The sequence below is a fragment of the Caretta caretta genome, chromosome 6 (assembly GCF_965140235.1).
Source record: "Caretta caretta isolate rCarCar2 chromosome 6, rCarCar1.hap1, whole genome shotgun sequence".
Classification (NCBI taxonomy): domain Eukaryota; kingdom Metazoa; phylum Chordata; order Testudines; family Cheloniidae; genus Caretta; species Caretta caretta.
The window spans coordinates 58,966,766-58,985,873 of record NC_134211.1 but is presented as its reverse complement, the minus strand read 5'-3'; the positions used below and the strand labels follow the sequence as shown (position 1 = coordinate 58,985,873).

General features: G+C 49.8%; 1 protein-coding gene across 2 annotated transcripts; it reads left to right on the top strand.

Annotated features, from left to right (window-relative positions):
• Positions 1-2,674: 2,674 nt before the first annotated feature.
• Positions 2,675-16,776, top strand: ARFGAP2 (ARF GTPase activating protein 2). 2 transcript variants are annotated; one of them, XM_048852094.2, is made up of 17 exons: positions 2,700-2,814; positions 3,347-3,465; positions 5,222-5,294; positions 5,883-6,014; positions 6,099-6,179; positions 7,044-7,146; positions 7,879-7,935; positions 8,650-8,694; positions 9,483-9,535; positions 10,057-10,193; positions 10,830-10,961; positions 11,482-11,610; positions 11,697-11,828; positions 13,034-13,160; positions 13,317-13,410; positions 13,587-13,705; positions 14,291-16,776. In XM_048852094.2, exons 1-17 carry the CDS (start codon positions 2,743-2,745, stop codon positions 14,309-14,311), a joined length of 1,626 nt encoding a protein of 541 aa, XP_048708051.1. In that variant the 5' UTR covers positions 2,700-2,742; the 3' UTR covers positions 14,312-16,776. The 2 variants fall into 2 exon arrangements, with proteins under 2 accessions (XP_048708050.1, XP_048708051.1); XM_048852093.2 differs by lacking the exon at positions 8,650-8,694 and having other exon boundaries at positions 2,675-2,814.
• Positions 16,777-19,108: the final 2,332 nt, after the last annotated feature.

The window sequence follows — 19,108 nt, the reverse complement described above, 5'->3', positions numbered from 1 at the left end:
GAGGGAGGGGGCTCAGGGCAGGGGGTTGGGTGCAGGCAGGGTGCAGCAGGGGGTTGAGGTGCAGGCAGGGCGCTCAGGGCAGGGAGTTGGGGTGCAGGGCGCAGAAGGGGCTCAGGGTGCGGGCTCCGGCCTGGTGCCGCTTACCTGGAGCGGCTCCAAGGTGGCAATGGCGTGCACTGGATCCAGGGCAGGCTCCTTGCCTGCCTGCCCTGGCCCCGGCGCCACTCCGGGAAGCGGCCGGCACAACGTCCCTGTTTTGAACACCTAGGGACTGCTGGCTAGGTGTTCTTAGTGGGGCAGAGGGGGGGCTCTCAACTCTGGAATTTGCTTCCCCTGTTGGTTTGGCAGAACCTGGATGTGTTGGCCTTCATAACACACTTCTGCTAGGTTTTTGATCCACGGGCTGGGGTATAGAGGTTAACAGTAGATGAAGCCGTCACTGCTGAGAGAGGTCATACCTGTAATGCTAATCTTGTTCAGAGGCCATAGTTTGCATGCTGTGTAAGAGGATACTTCATTGACTTGGTCTTTGGTGCTTCCCACACTAAGTTGCAAAATGCCTATTATGTGAGGGCTGCAGAGATAGAGAGCCAAGGGCAGTAGCTCCCTTCTATCTATCTTAAATAACCTCATTATTATAATCTGATCTCTAAACAAAGACCACCTGTGGAACGGAGGAGTCAGTAGGAGTAATGGAACAGAGAGCATCCCCCTCCATCCACTATCATTGATGAATGGCCATGGCAAGAAGGAGAAGGGACACACTGTAATAGTGTGAGGTCAGCCCTCTTGTGCCAGAAGAAAAACAGTCCAAGAAGAAACTCAACAAGATGACATTTTTACTAATGCAGAGATCTGTGAAATGGTTCTCGTGCTGAGGATGGAAGATTGGTTGGTGCTTCATAAAAAAGGGTAATAAACATCAGTGTCTCAAGCTGCGAGGAGAGTACTGCAAGAAGCTGTTAGGTTTGATCCAGAGCAGATAAGTCCAGTCACAGACCTACACTGGGAGACAGATAATGGTGAGCACAGCCTAGGGGAGGGAATGGATGGAAGGCCAGGTCTGAATTTGCAGTGAGGTATGAGGCTACATATTCAGAGACATCTTTCTCAACATACTTTGTCCTTCTCTAGCCTCATTCAACTGAGGAGCTCCACACGCTTCCTTTGTATCCCCAGCACATAGGGAAGTATCACTTTCCCTGTGTTACATACAGGGAAACCATGCCTCACAGACCTTGCTCAAGGTACCACAGAAGTCAGCAGCAGGATCTGCAACACAAGCCAGAAATCCTATCCTTTAATCACACAATCCATCTTTTCTTCATGACATTGCTCAGGGAGGAAACAGTCACGCTATATATGGCTTTGGTGCCAGGGAAAGCAGAATAAGTGATACAGTCTCTTACTCTAAAACTGGACAACATCCTGGAAGACTATAGGGGCTGCAGGGAACACTCCTGCCCTCATGCAAGAGGGCAGATTTGTTGGGAACCTACTAAGGCTTTGCCATTTCTGACTTAGTTTACAAATATGAAGGAGAGATGCTGTAGCCATGCACTGCAATCATCAGCAGGATTGAATGTAGGACCATCAGCACCCAAAGCACATACCCCTATCTTATGAGCTAAAGTAGAAACTCTGTTAACTGGGGGCAATCAGCAGACTTGAATTGGAGGGACTAGTCCCTGGAATAGCCATGATTTCATTGACACTAAGGTCCACTATGCCAGAGGCTGTCTGGGCAAGGGCTGTTGCTGGATGTTGGTCTGTGAAGGCCTACATGCACATACAGCTCCTCTCTAAGATGGCTGGCTCTGTGATCACCACCAGGCCCTCCCCTGTCCACAGTCCACAGCACCTTAAAGGAGAACACAGATGGGATCACACCAGCCTTCAGCCGCTTCTGCCCTCCATAAAGCTCAAACTCATCCTGGGTGAAGTGCTGCGAGCAGAGGCAGGCTCCAGCACCTGGGATCCACAGCTTCCTGGAGCCAGGCTCAATGCGCTTCACAGCCAACATCCACCTCTTCCTCAGCTCATGGGCTTTGGGGAAGCTGCAGAGAGACAGGTGAACTTCTCAGTCCTGTTATGTTACCATGGGAATGCGTGAGACACGGCACACGACAGACATCATCCCAGTCCACACGCCCAGGCCTGCCCGGTGGCACCCCCCGTCCATCCCAGTCCCCACGCCCAGGCCTGCCCCGTGGCACCCCCCATCATCCCAGTCCCCACGCCCAGGCCTGCCCCTTGGCACACCCCCCCGTCCATCCCGGTCCCCACGCCCAGGCCTGCCCCTTGGCACCCCCCATCCTGCTGTTCATGGAGCCATAGGTACAACCCTTCCTTCAGGAGAATAAACCAGACCCCGCCCCCCGGATACTAGCCCCGCCCACAGGGATACCAGCCCCGGGAAGCCCCGCCCACAGGGATACCAGCCCCTCGCAGCAGCATCAGGGCCCGATCCCGCGCCGACCTGTGGAAAGAGAGACCCCGGGCGCGGTTCTCCCGCGTGTCCCGGTTCGGACAGTTAATGGCGGAGCAGGCCTTGGGCATCGTCCGGCAGAGCCCCGGGGGGGCTCTAAATCCGCACGCCGTCCTGACTACTCTGCCCCGGGTGTCATGGCGGCGGCGTAGACGGTGGTTGGCCCCGGCAGGGACCCGTCGTCAGTTCCGCCCCTGCGCGGATTGGACCCTGCGCGGACCCGTCGCCCCGGTCTTTTCTGGGAAGGAGAGACCATGGCGGCGGAGCCGAGCAAGGCGGAGATTCAGACTCTGTTCAAGCGGCTGCGGGCGGCGCCGGCCAATAAGGTACCGGAGCGGGGCCGGGTCCTCCCGGTCGAGACTGGGCCCCCGAAGCTGCTTCCTGTCTCTTCTGCTTCTGGTGAAGCTGCGGGGCCCGGCCCCTGCCGGCTTGGGGGGCTGCCCCGGATTGTGCCCCCTGCCCGGCCTCGGGTGCCCGCGGCCGTGCAGCTAGACAGGCCCGTTCTCGCCTGGGCCGGCCGGCCCCGCTGCCAGGGCAGGGGCAGCTTCCCGGGTGGCGGCACGTCCGGGGCCGGTGGCCAGGCAGCCAGCCGTGGTGCGAGGCGTTGATCCGCTGGAAGTGGCCTAGCGGCCCGGGACGCCACAGCCGGAACGGGGTGAGCGGGGGCTGGAAGCGGATGCGGGGGGCCTGCCCAGCGCCAGGGGACACTTATTATTTTAGCATTTAACCTGCTAGCTCTGCTGCTTTCGTGTGGAAGCGGGGATACAACCCCACCCAGCTCAGACCTCCCTGTTGCTCCTCAAGCTGATTGTAGGACCATCTCTCAGACCCTCTCTGACTTCCTTACTCTTCCTCTAGGCCTGTTTTGACTGTGGTGCTAAGAATCCAAGCTGGGCCAGTATTTCCTATGGCGTATTTCTGTGCATTGACTGCTCTGGAGTGCACAGGTCACTGGGTGTGCATCTAAGCTTCATCAGGTTTGTATGTTTAGCTCAGGAGTTGAAATGAGGGGATGCATTGTGGGGAACGGAAAGATGTTTTGATCTGCAGATCAAGGATGCATTCACTCACAGCATTTGCTTACCTTGTAATTATTGGAATTAGCTGAGGTTTGATTATCAGGAGGACTTCTGTCAAGCAGGAGGCACTTTATTCTCAAAAGTGCACAATTTTCTGTATAGCTTGCTGAAAGTGTAACGCTTTGAATTTGGCTCTCAGCTAACATATGAAGAAACTCAGTGAAATAGTCCTCAGACCACCAGTGTGTTACGTGCATTACCCTTAAGGGAAGAGCATTTGGATTATTCTGTGTAAGAGCTGGAATACTAGCAAAGAATTTCACCCTTTTCAGTAATATCAGTAAGAGGGGAAATGAAGGATGAAATTAGAGCTAAGATGATAAATGCCCGACTGAAATGGTTAGACATAAGTGGTGTAGTTTGTGATAGGGAAGATACCGGTAAGATTAAAAGAGAAAGTCTAAAAAAAATGGTGGGCAGTCCAGTTTTAATGTATAGTGCTCATTGTGGAGCAACAAAGAAGAAAAATGAACAAATGATTGGTTCCACAGAAAAGTAAATGTTGAGGAGGAGAGTGGTGTAAGGAAGAAAGGCCATGTCAGGCATATGTGTGTGAGAGACTTACTCAAAGTGAGACCCATAAACAAAAGAATGAGGGAGTTCAGGCTCAGATGGTTTGGTCCTGTAAAGTGCAGTCTTGCCAACTATGTGGGTAAAGAGTCCAGCAAATTAAGGCCAGCCCAAAGAGTGGAGGGATGTCATAAAGGAAGAAGATGTTTTAGCATGTGGTGTGATAGAGGCTGAGACAGTGGACACAGCTCCCAGGGCACCTTGGAGTGAGAGCGCTCATAGCGCAGATCCCATTTGATGGCAGTAGCGCAAGGAAGAAGAAGAGTAAGAGGTGGTGATGTATTGGGCCTATTCAGACCAACCCCAGCAAGGTAGGTCATCACTGAACATTATCTGGTGTTTTGTTCATGTCTCAAGTGATAGGACTCCCACCCTTTCCATTGCAGAGATTGTTCCTCAGCCTCACAAGTCCTGCTATCTTGGTGTTTCTCATGGTATTTAAGCCCCTTAGGATAGGGACTGTCTTTTTGTTGGGTCTGTGCCTAGTGCAATGGGGTCCTGGTCTATAATTGTGGGTCTCTAGGCATGATTGTAATAGAAATTACTATTTATTTGTCCAAATTTTCCCACTTCTTCCTGTTACCCTCTTTGCTGTTTACACGCTTTGGATGTTTACAAACTGGTCTCTCCTTAAGTCATGTCTTAACTAGAGTAGACAGATTTACCTCTTCATCTTTATCATAACTCAGACCCTCAGCCCTTGGATAACTGTACTGCTCTTTTCTGATCTGCATCCCTTTTGTCTTTTTGGCACTTGGATGCCATAACAGAAGGTAATATTTCAGGCACAGATGCACATGCACCAGAGCCATGGAAGAAAGCTGTTCCTTCCCTGCTCACTGATATGAAGCCACTGCAATCTTTTTTGGCTTGCTATAGTGAGTGACCCTCCTGTTAAACTTCCCATCTGCTGTCTCCCTAAGAATTTCTACTTTCCAGGTTTCTCTCTCCATTTAGTATCTGTTCCAGGATCTGTTCCCCCAGATGTGTATTAGTGTCACTTTCAGAGCAGGCTGGCTAATAACATGGTTCTGAATCCAGGACACCTACATCTTCTTGATCTAGCTGATTTGTTCTTGTACAGATCTACAGAGCTGGATTCAAACTGGAGCTGGTTCCAGCTGAGGTGTATGCAAGTGGGCAGCAATGCCAATGCGGTGAGGAACCTCTATAGTCATTTTGTTTGATTTCCCTTTCAGTTGTGGGCATTCTCTGCTTCCTGTGTGCCCAGCTCCTCCTGACATGGCTTTCTTGGTGCATGGATACTATTCTCCTCTCGCTCTCGCTGTCTCTGGATACCTGCAGGACAAGAGAGGCACTTTCATTTTCTATCTCCAGTTAAGGGGTCAGAACAGTGACCCTGGTGGAGATTAGAGACTCTTGATATATAGGTCTGTCATTTTCCTAGATCTCCCTTACATGAGAGCTGAAGGATTCTTTTTAAAGATAAGGGAGTTCTGCTCAGGAAGAGCCTAGAAGCCCTTGCCCCATGCTGTGATTCAGAAGCACTCCTCCCTGGGAAGGGCTGGTAGTGGGTTCTTGAATCTCTGGATCCTGGAAGAGCAGGCAGAGTTGAACAGTAGCTGATATATTCCTGGGATAAAGCACTTTACTCCTCCTATACTCCTCATTCACTGGGAAGTTCCCGCTTCCTGTTACTGCTGCTCTCAAGTTGGTTACTGATGTCTGATGCTTGTGGGAGTTTGACTTGACTGTCTGTAGACTGATTATCCGCTTTTCCTCAGACTGCCTTCTTCCGCCAACATGGCTGCACAACCACAGATGCCAATGCCAAGTATAATAGCCGAGCTGCCCAGATGTACAGGGAGAAGATCCGGCAGCTGGCGAGTGCTGCCATGGCCAAGTATGGCACCAGTGTAAGTGCTGACCAGCCTGTACCACAGTGGGAAAGAAGCATAATGCTGATTGCTGAGTCACATGTGATGTCTTCTTCCTTTCAGCTCCTGATAGATGGACTGAGTGGAACCCCAGGCCATTCCCCTGAGAAGAATGATGCTGACTTCTTCATGGAGCACACACAGGTGAGACAAACCAGCTAGATGTGGCTCTCCCTGTTGAAAGCTGCTTTGTCAACTTTCCAGGAGCCTGCTTTCACACCTTGTTTACATGAAAAAGGCTGATTGCACCTGACCTTACTGGTAATATGGAGCTGCAGCCTGTGAAGACTACAGTTCCCAGCCAATAGCATGGTTGTGGGAGTATTGCAGACTGGAACCTCTGCCTGCTGCCACTCTGCATTGTAGGTGAAGGACAGCTCTGAGCACCACTGGGGAACTCTGTCAGCTCCTTTTGGCCTTGTTTTGGTTACCCCTTTACTACATAGACTCTCTCTTTTTTTTTTTTTTTTTCTGACTGTTATGCCAAGGAGAGGTAGCCAGCAGGAGCTTGTGTACAAATTACCCCTGCTGTTTAGAGGCCCAGGTCTGTTAGATTTGGGCCACTGCTCATACGGTTCTTGTGAGTGGAGTAAAATGGGAACAGACCTGAGGGAATGTAGGATAGCCAGGATAGTCGTCTACCGTCCCCTAGGGAGCCAGGTGGGGGTTATCCCCTCAAATATGGACAGTCCTTTATCTAAATTGTGATGGCATCCCATTTATCTACCTCTTGAATGAGACTGTCTCTCTTGTCTCCCTACCCCACTGCATCCAGCTCAGCTCCATTCTCCCTCCACTGATGATTTCTTGGAACTCCTGAGGGAATGCTGACTGGCCCCTAACGTAATCAGTGTCTCTGGAGAAGCTATGATATGTGCAGTTTGGGTACATGTTATCCTCTTTTGATCTATAACTGGGTGGAGTCACTATTCACCTGGGGTGGGATTGGTATCTGTACTGGGTCATTTATCCCTTTGAGACTCATTGCATCATGTTTCAACCGTTAAGCTTTCCAGTACCTGGGATGTGGCAGAGGCCAGTCAGAATCCAGCATTGTCCTCACTGGAGTCTGAGAGAGCAGCAAAGCCATTGGAAACCAGCGAGATGCCACGTGAGTTCACTGCTGAACAGCTTCTCTTCCAGCAAAGAATCTCACTGGGCTGGGGTTGGAAAGGCTCAGATTCTCCCTTGCTCGGGCAATGAGTGGAAGTTCCATGCAACATGGTGTTGGAGTTCCAGTGAAATGGATACGTCTGGGAAACTCATTCTGCTCCCAGATCAGAGATATTGTGTAGTTCTTTGCTCTCCTTGCAGCATGTGCATGGAAACAGGATCTTTATGACTCGGGGTTTGCCTGACCTGTTTTCTTGGTGCTCATCTGCAGCCCTTATAATCCTTTCTGCTGCAGCTTTCTGCACTGTCCCTTGCAATATATGGGGTGTGCATATGGGGTGCATGGAGCTGGGGCAGGTGAATATAGAGTTATAGAGATTCTATTTCCAGGTAGATGTTGCAGGGAGGGAAGGGAACCACAGAGAATCAGGGATGTGGAAGAAGAGCTGCTCCTTGAAAGAGCTTCATGCATCTCCCTGTAAGCTGGTGCTCGATGGTTTCTTGACTCACTTAATGAAGAAATTTTTAGAAGGAGTAACTTGCTGAATGAAGACTGTCAGCTGCTGTGAAGAGTCATCTGCGCTCTGCGGATGTTGTAGCTTTCTGAGAAACATCTGGAATGCATCTGTTAGGGATTGGGGCACTGAGAGCCCCCTGTCAGGCAGGAGAGGCTGTAAATCTGTAAACTTCTTTCCTCACTGTAGTCTGACTGCTCGTCTTGTCTCCATAGAGTCCAACGAAGGCCCATCTATTGACTTGTTGAGTGCGTCTCCTAAAGCTCCTCTGGGTAAGTGAGAGAGCCTTCTGGTTTTTCCTACATCAGTGCCTCGCCTGTCCTCCCTGTTACCCTGTCCTTGGGAGTGAGTCATTCTTGTTTGGCTGTAGCTGGCTCTGGGCCTGGCAGAGTAGCTGTCTGTGCAGATTTTCACTAGTGAGATCAGTAGAGCTGAAACTGGCTTGAGCCCATTCTTCGTTCTATAATAGGAATTTATCCTCCTGTGGAGTCTGCCCTCAGGGATCTGTTGTTGGCTTTCCAATCACATTGTGCTCTTGGCTCTCGTTAGGTTACCCACAGGCCCAGACTCTGCAGCCATTGATTCCACTCCGTGTACTGGAGACTTCCTGCCTCGTTTGCCCTCCTCACCCAAACTTAAATGTGCATCTCATTCCCAACAGCTTGCTCCCATCCTAGGGTTTAGCACAGGTGACTAGATCTTGACTGCCCAAGGGCCATTCTAGTAATTTTCTAGGAACCCAATGACAGCATATAACTGGCATACAGTCAGCTCGCTTCAGCCTCCTTTTCAGTATGGAGGTGTGGCCAACAAGGACGGCAGGTCCCACAATGCTGTCCTCCTCCTGGCTCTGTAGTGTGTGGCTGGAGCCTGCATCTCCCTATTAGGAAGTGTGTGCACTCCTGACCTGCACTGTGCTCAGGCCTGATGTAAACCTTAGTCCAAGAGTAAACCTTTCCCTCCCTGTGTTTGTTTCTCTCCCTCAGACGCGTCCATGTGTCTGTCTGCACAAGGCTCTGCTCCTGCCAGAGGTAACTGGCTAACAAATAGCCTGCACTGGCTGCTTGTGGCACCTCTGCCTGCCCTCTTCTGTGATTCTGCCTTCAGCCCTAATGTTGGATTCCTGGGCAGCAGAGTACATCCAAACTTCTGCCCCCGAACTGGCAGATTCCAGGTGGAAGGAAGGGTGAGGGAAGCTGCTGGCTGCCTCTGTGCCCCATTGGGCTTTGGGATCCATCCTTCGGTGTGGGGTCTTCACAACCAGCCTCCCGGGCACAGTGGTTCAGTGCCCCTTCCAGATGTCTCCCTGTAACTGGGGCATAGCTATGCTGCCGGCTGCTTGGACTCTTCTGGCTTTCTGGATGACTCTCCCTAGAGGCATCTTTGGTGGGCACCAGCCCCGCTTTCCCACCTCTCCCTGATGCTGCCTTTCCTTTCTGAGACACTGCTGGAGCTCTCCCAACAGACAGATCGAGTCTTTGTCCATTGACCCCACCTTCACCACCAAATAGAGGACACCAGCTGCATGACATGTCACTTATTGGTGCAGCCAGAACTTCCCTCAGAGTGACATCCTCCCATCCAGGCCCACAACCTGTGTGCCTGAAGCTTCTCATTCTTCATGGTGGTCTCACTGCTTCATTCTTGGCCGGGTGAAGTCACCTGGGCTGGGCTGTGAAACTGCATGATGTGTCCTGGACTTCGTTGCGGCTGGGCTGTGGATTTTTGTGTGTGGGCTGTTGCCTGGGCTGTTATGAACTAACCCCAGCTTGTTGAATGCTTTCACTCCTGTTCACTCACTCCTCCCTTCCTGTTCCAGAACTAAAATCTTCCCTCATTGGAAAGAAGAAGCCAGGCACTGCCAAGAAAGGGGTATGTCGGAGCTCCTATTACAGGGGGCTCTCCCTTGCACCTTATGCATCCCTGCTTTCCTTCCCCTGGTCATGGCTCGTTCCCTGGCACCTCACGTTGCTACCCTTATTGAGGCTGCCTCGGAACCTGGCCCTCCTTCTGAGGTGTCTGATGCCTGTTCATGAAACCTTTGCTTTCTGCCTGATTAGCCAGTTGATGAGGCTCTGGTCTATTGGTTCTTCCTTCCCCCCGCACACTCAATGCCTTGCTATATTGAAGGCAGTGAAACTATCATGCCTTGCGGTATTGTGAGTACCACGGGTGGGCCCAGAATGCACGTGGCTAATCCCATACTGCATTGCACAAGTAGTTCAGTTCACTCTCTGTGGGTGCTTTCTGAAACATCAGTCACTTGCTGCTATGTGGTGTGGGGCACTGAACCAGAAAAGCTGAAGGCCTGATGTGCTGGGTATTTCTGATGGGCCCTGAACTCCCCTGGGCGTCTTAAGGAGAAATTCTCACTCTGGGTCTGTTTTATCCAGCTGGGTGCAAAAAAGGGGCTTGGAGCCCAGAAAGTGAGCAGCCAGAGCTTCAGTGAGATAGAGCGACAAGCCCAAGTGGCTGAGAAGCTGAGGGAGCAGCAGTTGGTGGAGTCGAGGAAACAAGCTGAGGAGTCCATGTGAGTGTCAAGCACTGGGGAAGAAGCCACAGTCATGGGCTGAATACTTGCTTGCCAGGGCAATGAAATTGGCATGAGGCTGATGCTCTCTACCCTGAGAACTCTTAGCCTGTAGGTGCTGAACAAGCAGCAAAGTAGCTCTCTGGGCAGGAGCAGAAGGTAATCTGAAGTAGGAGTTGTCCCTCCAGCAAGGCAGAAGCGGCATTGCTGTGACTATTTGATTCAGTGCCTCTGAAAGGGGTTTGGGGTTGGTAGATGTGGCAGTTCCCTGTTGCTCCATAGATTCTGGCTCTGTTCCACTAATGCCATTTTTGGGCCTGATCCAAAGACTGGCCTGGGATCAGGACCTGCTGTTCGTGCTCAGAGACTTTGTACACTAATCTTTTATAAGAAAGTGAACACAATATGAAATCCTAGTGTAGATCAAGCTACATCGAGAAAACTACAGCATGCCCTTTCTATGCTAGGATTTTACAATGTGATTGCTTTGTTTTTGCATAAACCTACCTTTCCCAGTGTAGATATGACCAGAGTGATTTTTTATTTTATTTTTTTCTTCCCCCTCCACCCCACCATTCCACAGAATTCACCTTGGGGGAGAGGTGACCTTGTATCCACTCCTATTGTTTCCTTTAGAGTCACTTCAATGCGACTGGCCTATCAGGAGTTGCAGATCGATCGGAAAAAGGAGGAAAAGAAACTTCAGAACCTGGAAGGGAAGAAACGTGAACAAGCTGAGAGACTGGGCATGGGATTGGTGTCCAGAAGGTATTTATTTTGGGGATGCCTGGGGTGGTACTTTGCTGCGGGAAAGACTATCTGGGGGTGCTTTGCTCTGGCTTAGATTAGTGTGGGAGCCTGCTGCCATCTTAACAGATAAGTGATTCAGAATGCCTGTGTGGTGAGCCGTGTCTGGAATCACTCCCATCCCTGGTGAGGATGAGGCGGGCCCTGCATTCTACTCAAAGCCTGGCCCCCCCATAGGTCTCTGACCCCCTGGGCATTATTGGTGGCATTTGCTATCCTGCAGCATCGTTGGGTTATGGAGAAGTGAAAGAACACTTGGTATCTCAGTCCAGTAGACTCCTAGGTGGAGTTGAATTAGTCCAGTTGCATCATGAGATGGTGCTGGAGCCAGGCTCTGCTGGCTCATGATTCTTAGCACCCACATCTTCTCAGGGTTGGCCAGTTCTAGTTGAAGCAGGATGCTGTAGGGTTGGCTGGATACTGCCACCCCCTGGTTGGGGGTCCCTGAAGCCCAAGCCTTGACTCCCTTCCTCCTTGTTAGTTCCGTCTCTCACTCCGTGCTGTCTGAGATGCAAGTGATTGAGCAGGAGACACCAGTAGCTGCAAAATCCTCTCGCTCCCAGCTGGACTTGTTTGAGGATGCCGGAGGCTTCACATCTGGCCCCCCCAAGTAAGGCTGAACCTCATTGTGGTCTTTGGCTTAGCCCTGGGTTTCCTGTGGCTGACCTAGCTGAGTCCCCTGTGCTTGGTCCCTAGGTACAAAGATAATCCCTTCTCACTGGGAGATGCCTTCAGCTCGCGATGGGAAACGGATTCCTCCTGGGGTGTTGACAAAGGGGAGGAGGAGGCTGCAGTGACCATCTCCAGCATCCGGCCCATTGGAGAGAGGTAAAGGGCACCACTTTGCTGCTCCTGGAGCTCAGACTCTGGATCCAAGGGGTGGGCCTTGCAGTGAGGTGTATCTAGGCTGGTGTCTGAGGGGAACCAGGCTAGCGACGATGTCAGTGTCCAAACACAGATGATTAAACCCCAGCCCCACAAGCCTCTCCCATGCCTTGCGCTATGAGCAGGATCTATGGAAACCTCATCTCCATGGGTACAGCAACCAAAAACGAAATAGAGCCTTCAGTGTGTCACCCAGAGCAGTCCCTTGGGCTAGGTCACTGAGACAGGAAGTACCCAGTATCTACACTGGCTCCTTAGTGAAAGAGACTCTGGCCTTTGACTCGCCTAACAGGGAAGCCCATGGCCTAGTGGCACAATGGGAACTCTTGCACTGATCTCAAGGACCAAAAGAGTTTAAAGGTGTTTTATAAATTCCACTGTCCAACAATAGAACAGTGATGCTTAAGTTTGGGGGGGTTCTTTCTACAGAGGCTCTTGGTTTTACTTGGTTCCTTGGCAAACACCCAAAAGCATTCATTCCAGTGTTGAAAGTTCAGGGATCAGATCCAAGAAATTATAACAAAAACATCTATAGTGAAACTGGAATTGTGTGATTATGCAAAACAAACTTAATTAAATCTATTAAAATCTTTCTTTTTGGAGGCAAAATATCAGAGCCTCTTATTTTCAAAACAACCTTTTTGATGAAAAGGAAAGGGTTAATTGTACTCTGTCCTGTGGTGTAAAGGATGTTTTACCAACCATGGTTTCAACAGTCCTTGAACTGTATCAGCAGGCCCTTTTTTGTTTGCACTAATCCAGTTGCTCTGTATGGTTCCCTTACACTTGTTTAATAACACTGATTATTGAAAACAACTTGACCTATTTTCCATGATTAATTTTCAAACAGGGAGAAAGTTATGGGTTATTGTAACATTTATTTATGAACTTACACATACTTTTTACATTTGAGCTACAATTGGGGTAAATTTTTAGGGCTACTAATCACAACAGAACCTCATGACCGCCAGTCAAACTCAGCTTTGCTAAACTGCCCTCCTTATGGAGGATCAGCAGTGGCTCATGCCTGTGGCTTTGTAGGTTTGCAATGTGGATGTCAGCAGAGCGGAGTTGATAAGCTGCCTGCCTTGCTGCTTCAGTGAGCACAAAGATCTAATGAGGTCTCTGTCCTGTCTCATCTCCCTCAGACCCACCAATAGGAGGGAGGCAGAGAGCAGGACATCTGCAGTGGAATCAAATGAAGCTCGGCAGAAGTTCGCCGGGGCCAAAGCCATCTCCTCAGATATGTTCTTTGGGCGGGAAGCAGATGCTGAGGTAAGTGCCATGCTTATCCGCTGCACCTGCCTTTCCTGCTGTACTTGGGCTGGTACTTATCCCCTGGCCTCACCGTCTCCCATCCTGTCTCAAGCCCTGGTTTCATCCCTTTCTGTTGAAGCTGAGTCTGAGTCTTCTGCTTTCTCCTTGATGCAGTATGAAGCCAGGTCTCGATTGCAGCAGCTCTCCAGCAGCAGTGCCATCAGCTCCGCAGACCTCTTTGGGGAGGCTGAGAACGCGCACTCAGCAGGTTTGTTAGGACCTAGCTAAGGGAGGGGAGCGGGCAGACAATGGCAGACTCCTGGATCTAAGCCTAGAAGGGTCATGGCTGAGGGGCTGCTATGGCGCTGAATAAGCAGGGCCTGCTGGGAGGGGGCTATTCTTGCCCTCAGACCCCAACCCACCCCTTTTGCTGGCTCTTGGCAGGTGGCGTGTCAATTGGGAACGTGCTGCCTGCAGCTGACATCACCCAGTTCAAGCAAGGAGTAAAATCTGTTGCTGGCAAGATGGCCGTTCTAGCCAACGGTGTGATGAACTCTCTCCAGGTGAGGCAGGGGTGTTCCTCACTGTGGCCAGGGGTGGGGGTCTGCACGTCCTACCTACTGGGCATGTACAGATAAACAGCAGGGCAAATAAGCTGAATTTGGACCCTATGGATTTCAGCCTCCTACCTCTTGCCTCATCTGCAGGAAGCTGCCTTCCCTTATCCTCTGCTTGGGCTCTGCATATGCACAGTGGGTTTGCAGGGACCAGTTCCTGTGCAGGCATTTTCATGCTACAATTAATGACCGCTGCCCTCCAGTAGCTGAGGCCATTCCATGCCACTGTAGTAAATCTGTTTTGGGGCTGATTTCAGAGCACCTTCTTGCACTGGTAAAGAAGACCCTTTATTGCCCTAAGGTCTCCTTCCCCCCCCATTCTGCATCCCTGGGCAGAGTCCTCCACAGTGGGACTGCTTTCCTCTGACCTGCCTTTTGGCCTGGCATCCCAAATGTTTGTGATTAGCTCTGTGCTGGTCTGTCTCTCAAGTCCCTAGGAATGTTAAGCATCTCTGGGTGTTCCTATCTGCAGCTGTCTCCTCATAATGTGAGTGGTTGGGACAGTGACTCAGGGTGTGTTTCCTTCCTCAGGATCGCTATGGTTCATATTGATGACCATTGGACTGCAGCTCAGACGAATGCCAGCGAGAGGCACCAGTCTCACCTTGAGTTGTTTGGAGTTATGCTGCAGGATTCGTTTGTCTGTCTGGGGCGGGGTGGGTGAGGTCAACAGAAACAGAAGGGCATGAGGAGAAGCCCATGCCCAACATCCTTTCCAAATAGCTCTGGAGTCTCATCTCTATTAGAAACCAATATGCCCTCAAACCGAACCTTCAGCCACTAGGGTGGGAGGCCTGGTCTCAGAAACCCCACGTTGCTCTGACCTGTGAGACAGGAGGTGCAGGTAGCTCCAGCCCTCACTGGCCCATAGCTTGTTGTCTGAACAAGTGACTGTGTCTGGGGAGTTCCCAGTTGCCCCCTATCATCTGGTCCACAAACGAAATGACCCCCATGTGTCTTGCTCAGTGATGCCACCCCTTCCCCATACACAGGCTAGAACGGCAGAACTAATGTGCTGGGGAGGGAAGCTCCATTCAGTCACCACATGGCAGGAGCAGTGGGAAATAGCAGTAAATGTTGTTCTGAAAATTACATTGGGTTTTCCTAGGACATGCAGGAATCTGTTTTGGTAGTGTAGTAAGTGGGAGCACCTCCCTTCTGTAAATTAAGTCACACTTACTGTTTCTGTAAATCAGCATAGACAGAATAACCCCAGCAAAGCAAGAACTTAGTCTTGTTACATCAGGAGGCCAAGCTTAGGCCTGGACTCCAAAGGGAGCTGAGCATTGCAGAGGTATCTGCAGGCTAGGTGTAGAAACCCAGGATGTCTTATTTCCCAGACACACCTCTTGTTCAGCTTCTTCCAGCTAAGCTGGGGCTGTGACAGGGTTACCAATTTTGGTTGGGCATGTTCCTGGAGGTTTCATCACATGACGTTATCTTTAATTAAAGACTAATCTTTAATTCCTGGAGACTCCAGGACAATCTTGGAGGGTTGGCAATGCTAGGCTGTGTGTGCATGCTTTGTTTGAGGAACAGATCAGAGCCTCTTGTGGGGTGGGGTGGCATGGGACACCGAGAGGAATTGTATAATGTATAGTGTCAAACCACCTTGCCTCCTGATGGTTCTCTACTCCTGACCAGGAAGTGTCAACAGTGTTAATACCTGTAGGCCACCCTTAGAGGGGGCCCTTGAGGGCTGGGCTAAAGGCACTTAGCAATGGGAAAAGGGCCCAACACTCTTACAAATGAAAATTCAAATTCTGTGTGGAAATAGAGGCAGCGGCCGTTTGTTCTACTGGCCCAACTTCCGCTCAGAGCAATTCAGCCAGCATAGCTCAGCCCAAGGCCAAGTCTCCCAAATATGCTGGGTCTCCCAGACTGGTTTACTTGAATTCCATGCTCCAGTCCCCTCTCTGGTTCCACTTGTTCTGTGCACATGGAGATGGAACAGCACAAGCTGGACCCTGCTCCTCCCAGCACAGTGGTTCTGGGCCTTTTCCTTTTTGAAGTTACTTTAGCTGAGTAACACCCTCTGTGGGTAGAAAAGGCAAAGGGCGTTCCCCTTTCCTTTCCCTCCCATCAATGCTGCCTTGATGCCCAAGTAGCAGGGGCATGGCACCAGCCAGGAGCCTAGTGCAGAGTATGCTGAGCCTCTGTGTGCAGTACACCGACCTGGAGCTTCCTTAAGTTGAGTTCCTTCATGCTGGACTACTGAGGGGCAGGATCTCTTCGTTTTGCTGAATTCTCCCCTAATTTTAACAGGGGAATTAAATTATGGTCCAATAAACTTCTGGGTTGTTTTTTTCTGAGTACTTGTTGGCAGAGGAATAGCTATGGACAGTCCTCACCTGTGCAGACTCCCCTATGAGTCTTTCAGCCTGTAAGGTGTAGCAGCAGCACAGTGGCTACAGGTTGGACCTAATTCCCTTGTAGGGGCAGTGACTGTTGCCCCCTTATGTTTTAATGTGTGTTTGGTGCCTAGATCCTACAGTGATGGGGAGATTTGCTGGAGTGGGGAAGCCAGGGGGAAAGCTCTAGCCATCTGACTTAAAGGCCCAGCAGGGTCTTACCCACCCTCCTTTCTGTGGTTGTTCATTGTACAGTGCAGACACACAACCTTAACTTGTACAGTTGCAGGATCTGAGCATCTGCCTGCCTTACCTTCCTGCAGTTCTTCCCCTATCCCCTGTGCACCTCCTCCAGATCGTGCTCCCTGGGCTCTGAAATATGCACTGATGCTTAGGTTTTAACTGTTAAAATTGTCTTGGAGCAAAGCAGCGACAGCCTCTCCAGCTACTCTCTGTCTGAGGGAGAGGATGGCAAAGGTTGGTGCTATGGCCTGGTGCTCCTTCTGCTCTGAGATGGGAAGGGATTTCTCTTCTCTGGACTGTTCGTATTATTTAGGAGATAAGGGTATTAATGAGCTGTGTTTGTGGCTGGGCTCAGGGCTCAGCCATATGAGGAGGAGTGAAGTGGAATTCTTTCCCTCAACTAAATAAAATCAGACACCTGTATGTTCTCTGTCTAGTCTCTTTCTAGAATGGGCCTGGGGTGCTGGGCGGGTTTGTGCAGGGAGGAGTGAGAGGGAGCAGGCTGAGCAAATGTGGGCAGCTCCCCCTTCTGTAACATGGGCTACATGAGGGATGCTCTGTACTGGCTGGGCCATGGCTGTGTTCTGATTTGGGTTTTCAAATCACTAACCACCCTCTTCTCATCTAATTCTTTCCTGCCGGCTTATGCTGGGCTATGCAGCTTACTGGAATGAGGCAGCAGCGAGTGGAGAAGTGGGTGGTGGGTAGAGCAATCCACTTACTAGCAACCTTCCACCCTTGCCTTGGAGCTGAAGCTGGCTTGATTGGTCTAAGGACAGGCCAGGCCAGCCCTTGTGTGTTACACCCTAGTGTAAGTGGCAGCTCTATCAGTAAACTGCAAGTAAACATCAAGCCACCAGCTGGGGAAAGTGATGCCCCACTGTTTGGGGTTCCTAGAGAAACGAAGCTTAGGTGGAGCTAAGGTTGAGAGTTTAATGTAGTTTATTCTAAGCTACTACTCTAAAGGGATGTTTAAACCCTGGAATGTCAGTTAGGTTTTAAGTTTAACCACTACATGAATTTCCTGGGTTTATAATTCTTTGGGTTGGGATGATTATAATATTCCTGTAATGTAGTTTAGGGTAAACTATTAATCTGTACTCAGCCTTAAATTTATGTTGTTGTAGCTTTTGGTTGCGGGGGGAAGGGGGCACTGACTGAGCTTGTGAGGTCCTGACATTGAGTTGAATGTATTTCTCTGTTTGAATGTAATGTGGTAACTTTTGAATGCTGTATTTGATCACTTCCAAAATGCCAGGACTATTTTAGCTATCCATGTGCAGAACTCTACTGATTTTGGTGAAAATCAGTAAAGTGGCAGGGGCAAAAGGGGGCAGGGGAGATGCCTGGAGCTCCTGGCATCTGGCTAGTAGGGCCATTTAGCTTCATCCTGGTGTCTAATTGTATACTCATAATAGGAGCATTTCAACACATTCCATCATACTAATATCTCCATCACATCATTGCCTGTGCTCTCTGAAAGAGAAAGTATGATAAGAATTTGAGGAATGGAGGAGAATAAGGGCCTACGTCGAGGCCTGGGGTACTGTGGAGTGATGAGGTGCAGAGTCCCTGGGGTGGGGTTGAAGGGAGTCCCTGAAATAGAGGGAGAGGGGAGGATGGCATGCAGGGAGCTTGTGAGGGAAATGGAATGATGCATGCCATGAGCTTGGCCTGTAGAAGCTATGACATGAGCCAACCTGGTGTAATATGTGAACACTGAACAAACTCAGTATTACCATGTGCTATTTCTAATCAATAGAAAATATGAAGTGTCAGCCTTAAATCATTTTTAATTTTAACTTTTATAGCTAGATTCATTGGTACCCTCTGGAAGCAGCACAGCAGTTGCTTCAATTAATCTGGGTTTACAGCTGCTTTGTTTTGCCAGAGCAATGCAAATCATCTGGACTCTTCACCCCACTTTTCCCTTCCTTGCTGTCCTCTCGATTCCCACTGTTTCTCACACCTCCTTACACTCTTGTGTGTGCACACCAGTTTTCCCGTCCCTTCGCCACCTCCCTTATTATTCTGCACACCTTATCTGTTGAGGGGATCAGGTGCAAAGTGTGAAACTTTTCAAAAGATACTTAGGCTTGGCATCTGTATTTGCTGCTGTTCTCAGTAAAGGTCATCATGCAGAAGTGTCTTGTTTCAAAATGGCTGACAGCTCCCAAGTTTCTCAATGGGGCTGAAGCCACAGCTAACATCAAGGAACATTCTGTTTGAGAACAATGAGCGATCTTTCTCAAAATGGCTACCAACTGAGGGCCACTGTGGCTCAGGCCTCTGCCAACAATGGGCGATGGCAGTCATTTTGAAAAAGGGCAGTTCTTTGGAATTCTGATGGAGACCATTGTATGCTTCTCTGCTAAAGGAGAAACTTTCAGCTATGAAGAATAACTGGGGGGATATTACCATTAATCTAAAAGAAAATATTGAAATACAGCTGTGGTGAAAGAGTTCAGTGAGTTTTAATTATAGGGGATAGTTGTAGCATCTGTTACTCTGTCACATTATTGGGGGCAAAAAGTTTTGATTGCTAAATTTCTGAAGGACCCATTTTTAGTTTACCTTAATTTCTAAGCTAATTAAGAGTTTTACTTGTACATTCTCAGGAAGTTCATTCCTTACTCAAACTGCTGTAATTTTTGGAGGGATGGTCTGTGTCTTGTATACAGAAAAGGAAGACTGAATCTGTTTTGAGTTGAATTTTGCACTTAAATTTACTATAGATTTATTACTGAGCTATCCA

Coding starts and splice junctions, on each gene's coding strand:
- ARFGAP2 (XM_048852094.2), top strand. CDS start 2,743: ATGGCGGCGGAGCCGAGCAAGGCGGAGATTCAGACTCTGTTCAAGCGG. Junction 9,536..10,056: donor CAGGCACTGCCAAGAAAGGG/GTATGTCGGAGC, acceptor TGTTTTATCCAG/CTGGGTGCAAAAAAGGGGCT. Junction 11,611..11,696: donor TTCACATCTGGCCCCCCCAA/GTAAGGCTGAAC, acceptor CTTGGTCCCTAG/GTACAAAGATAATCCCTTCT.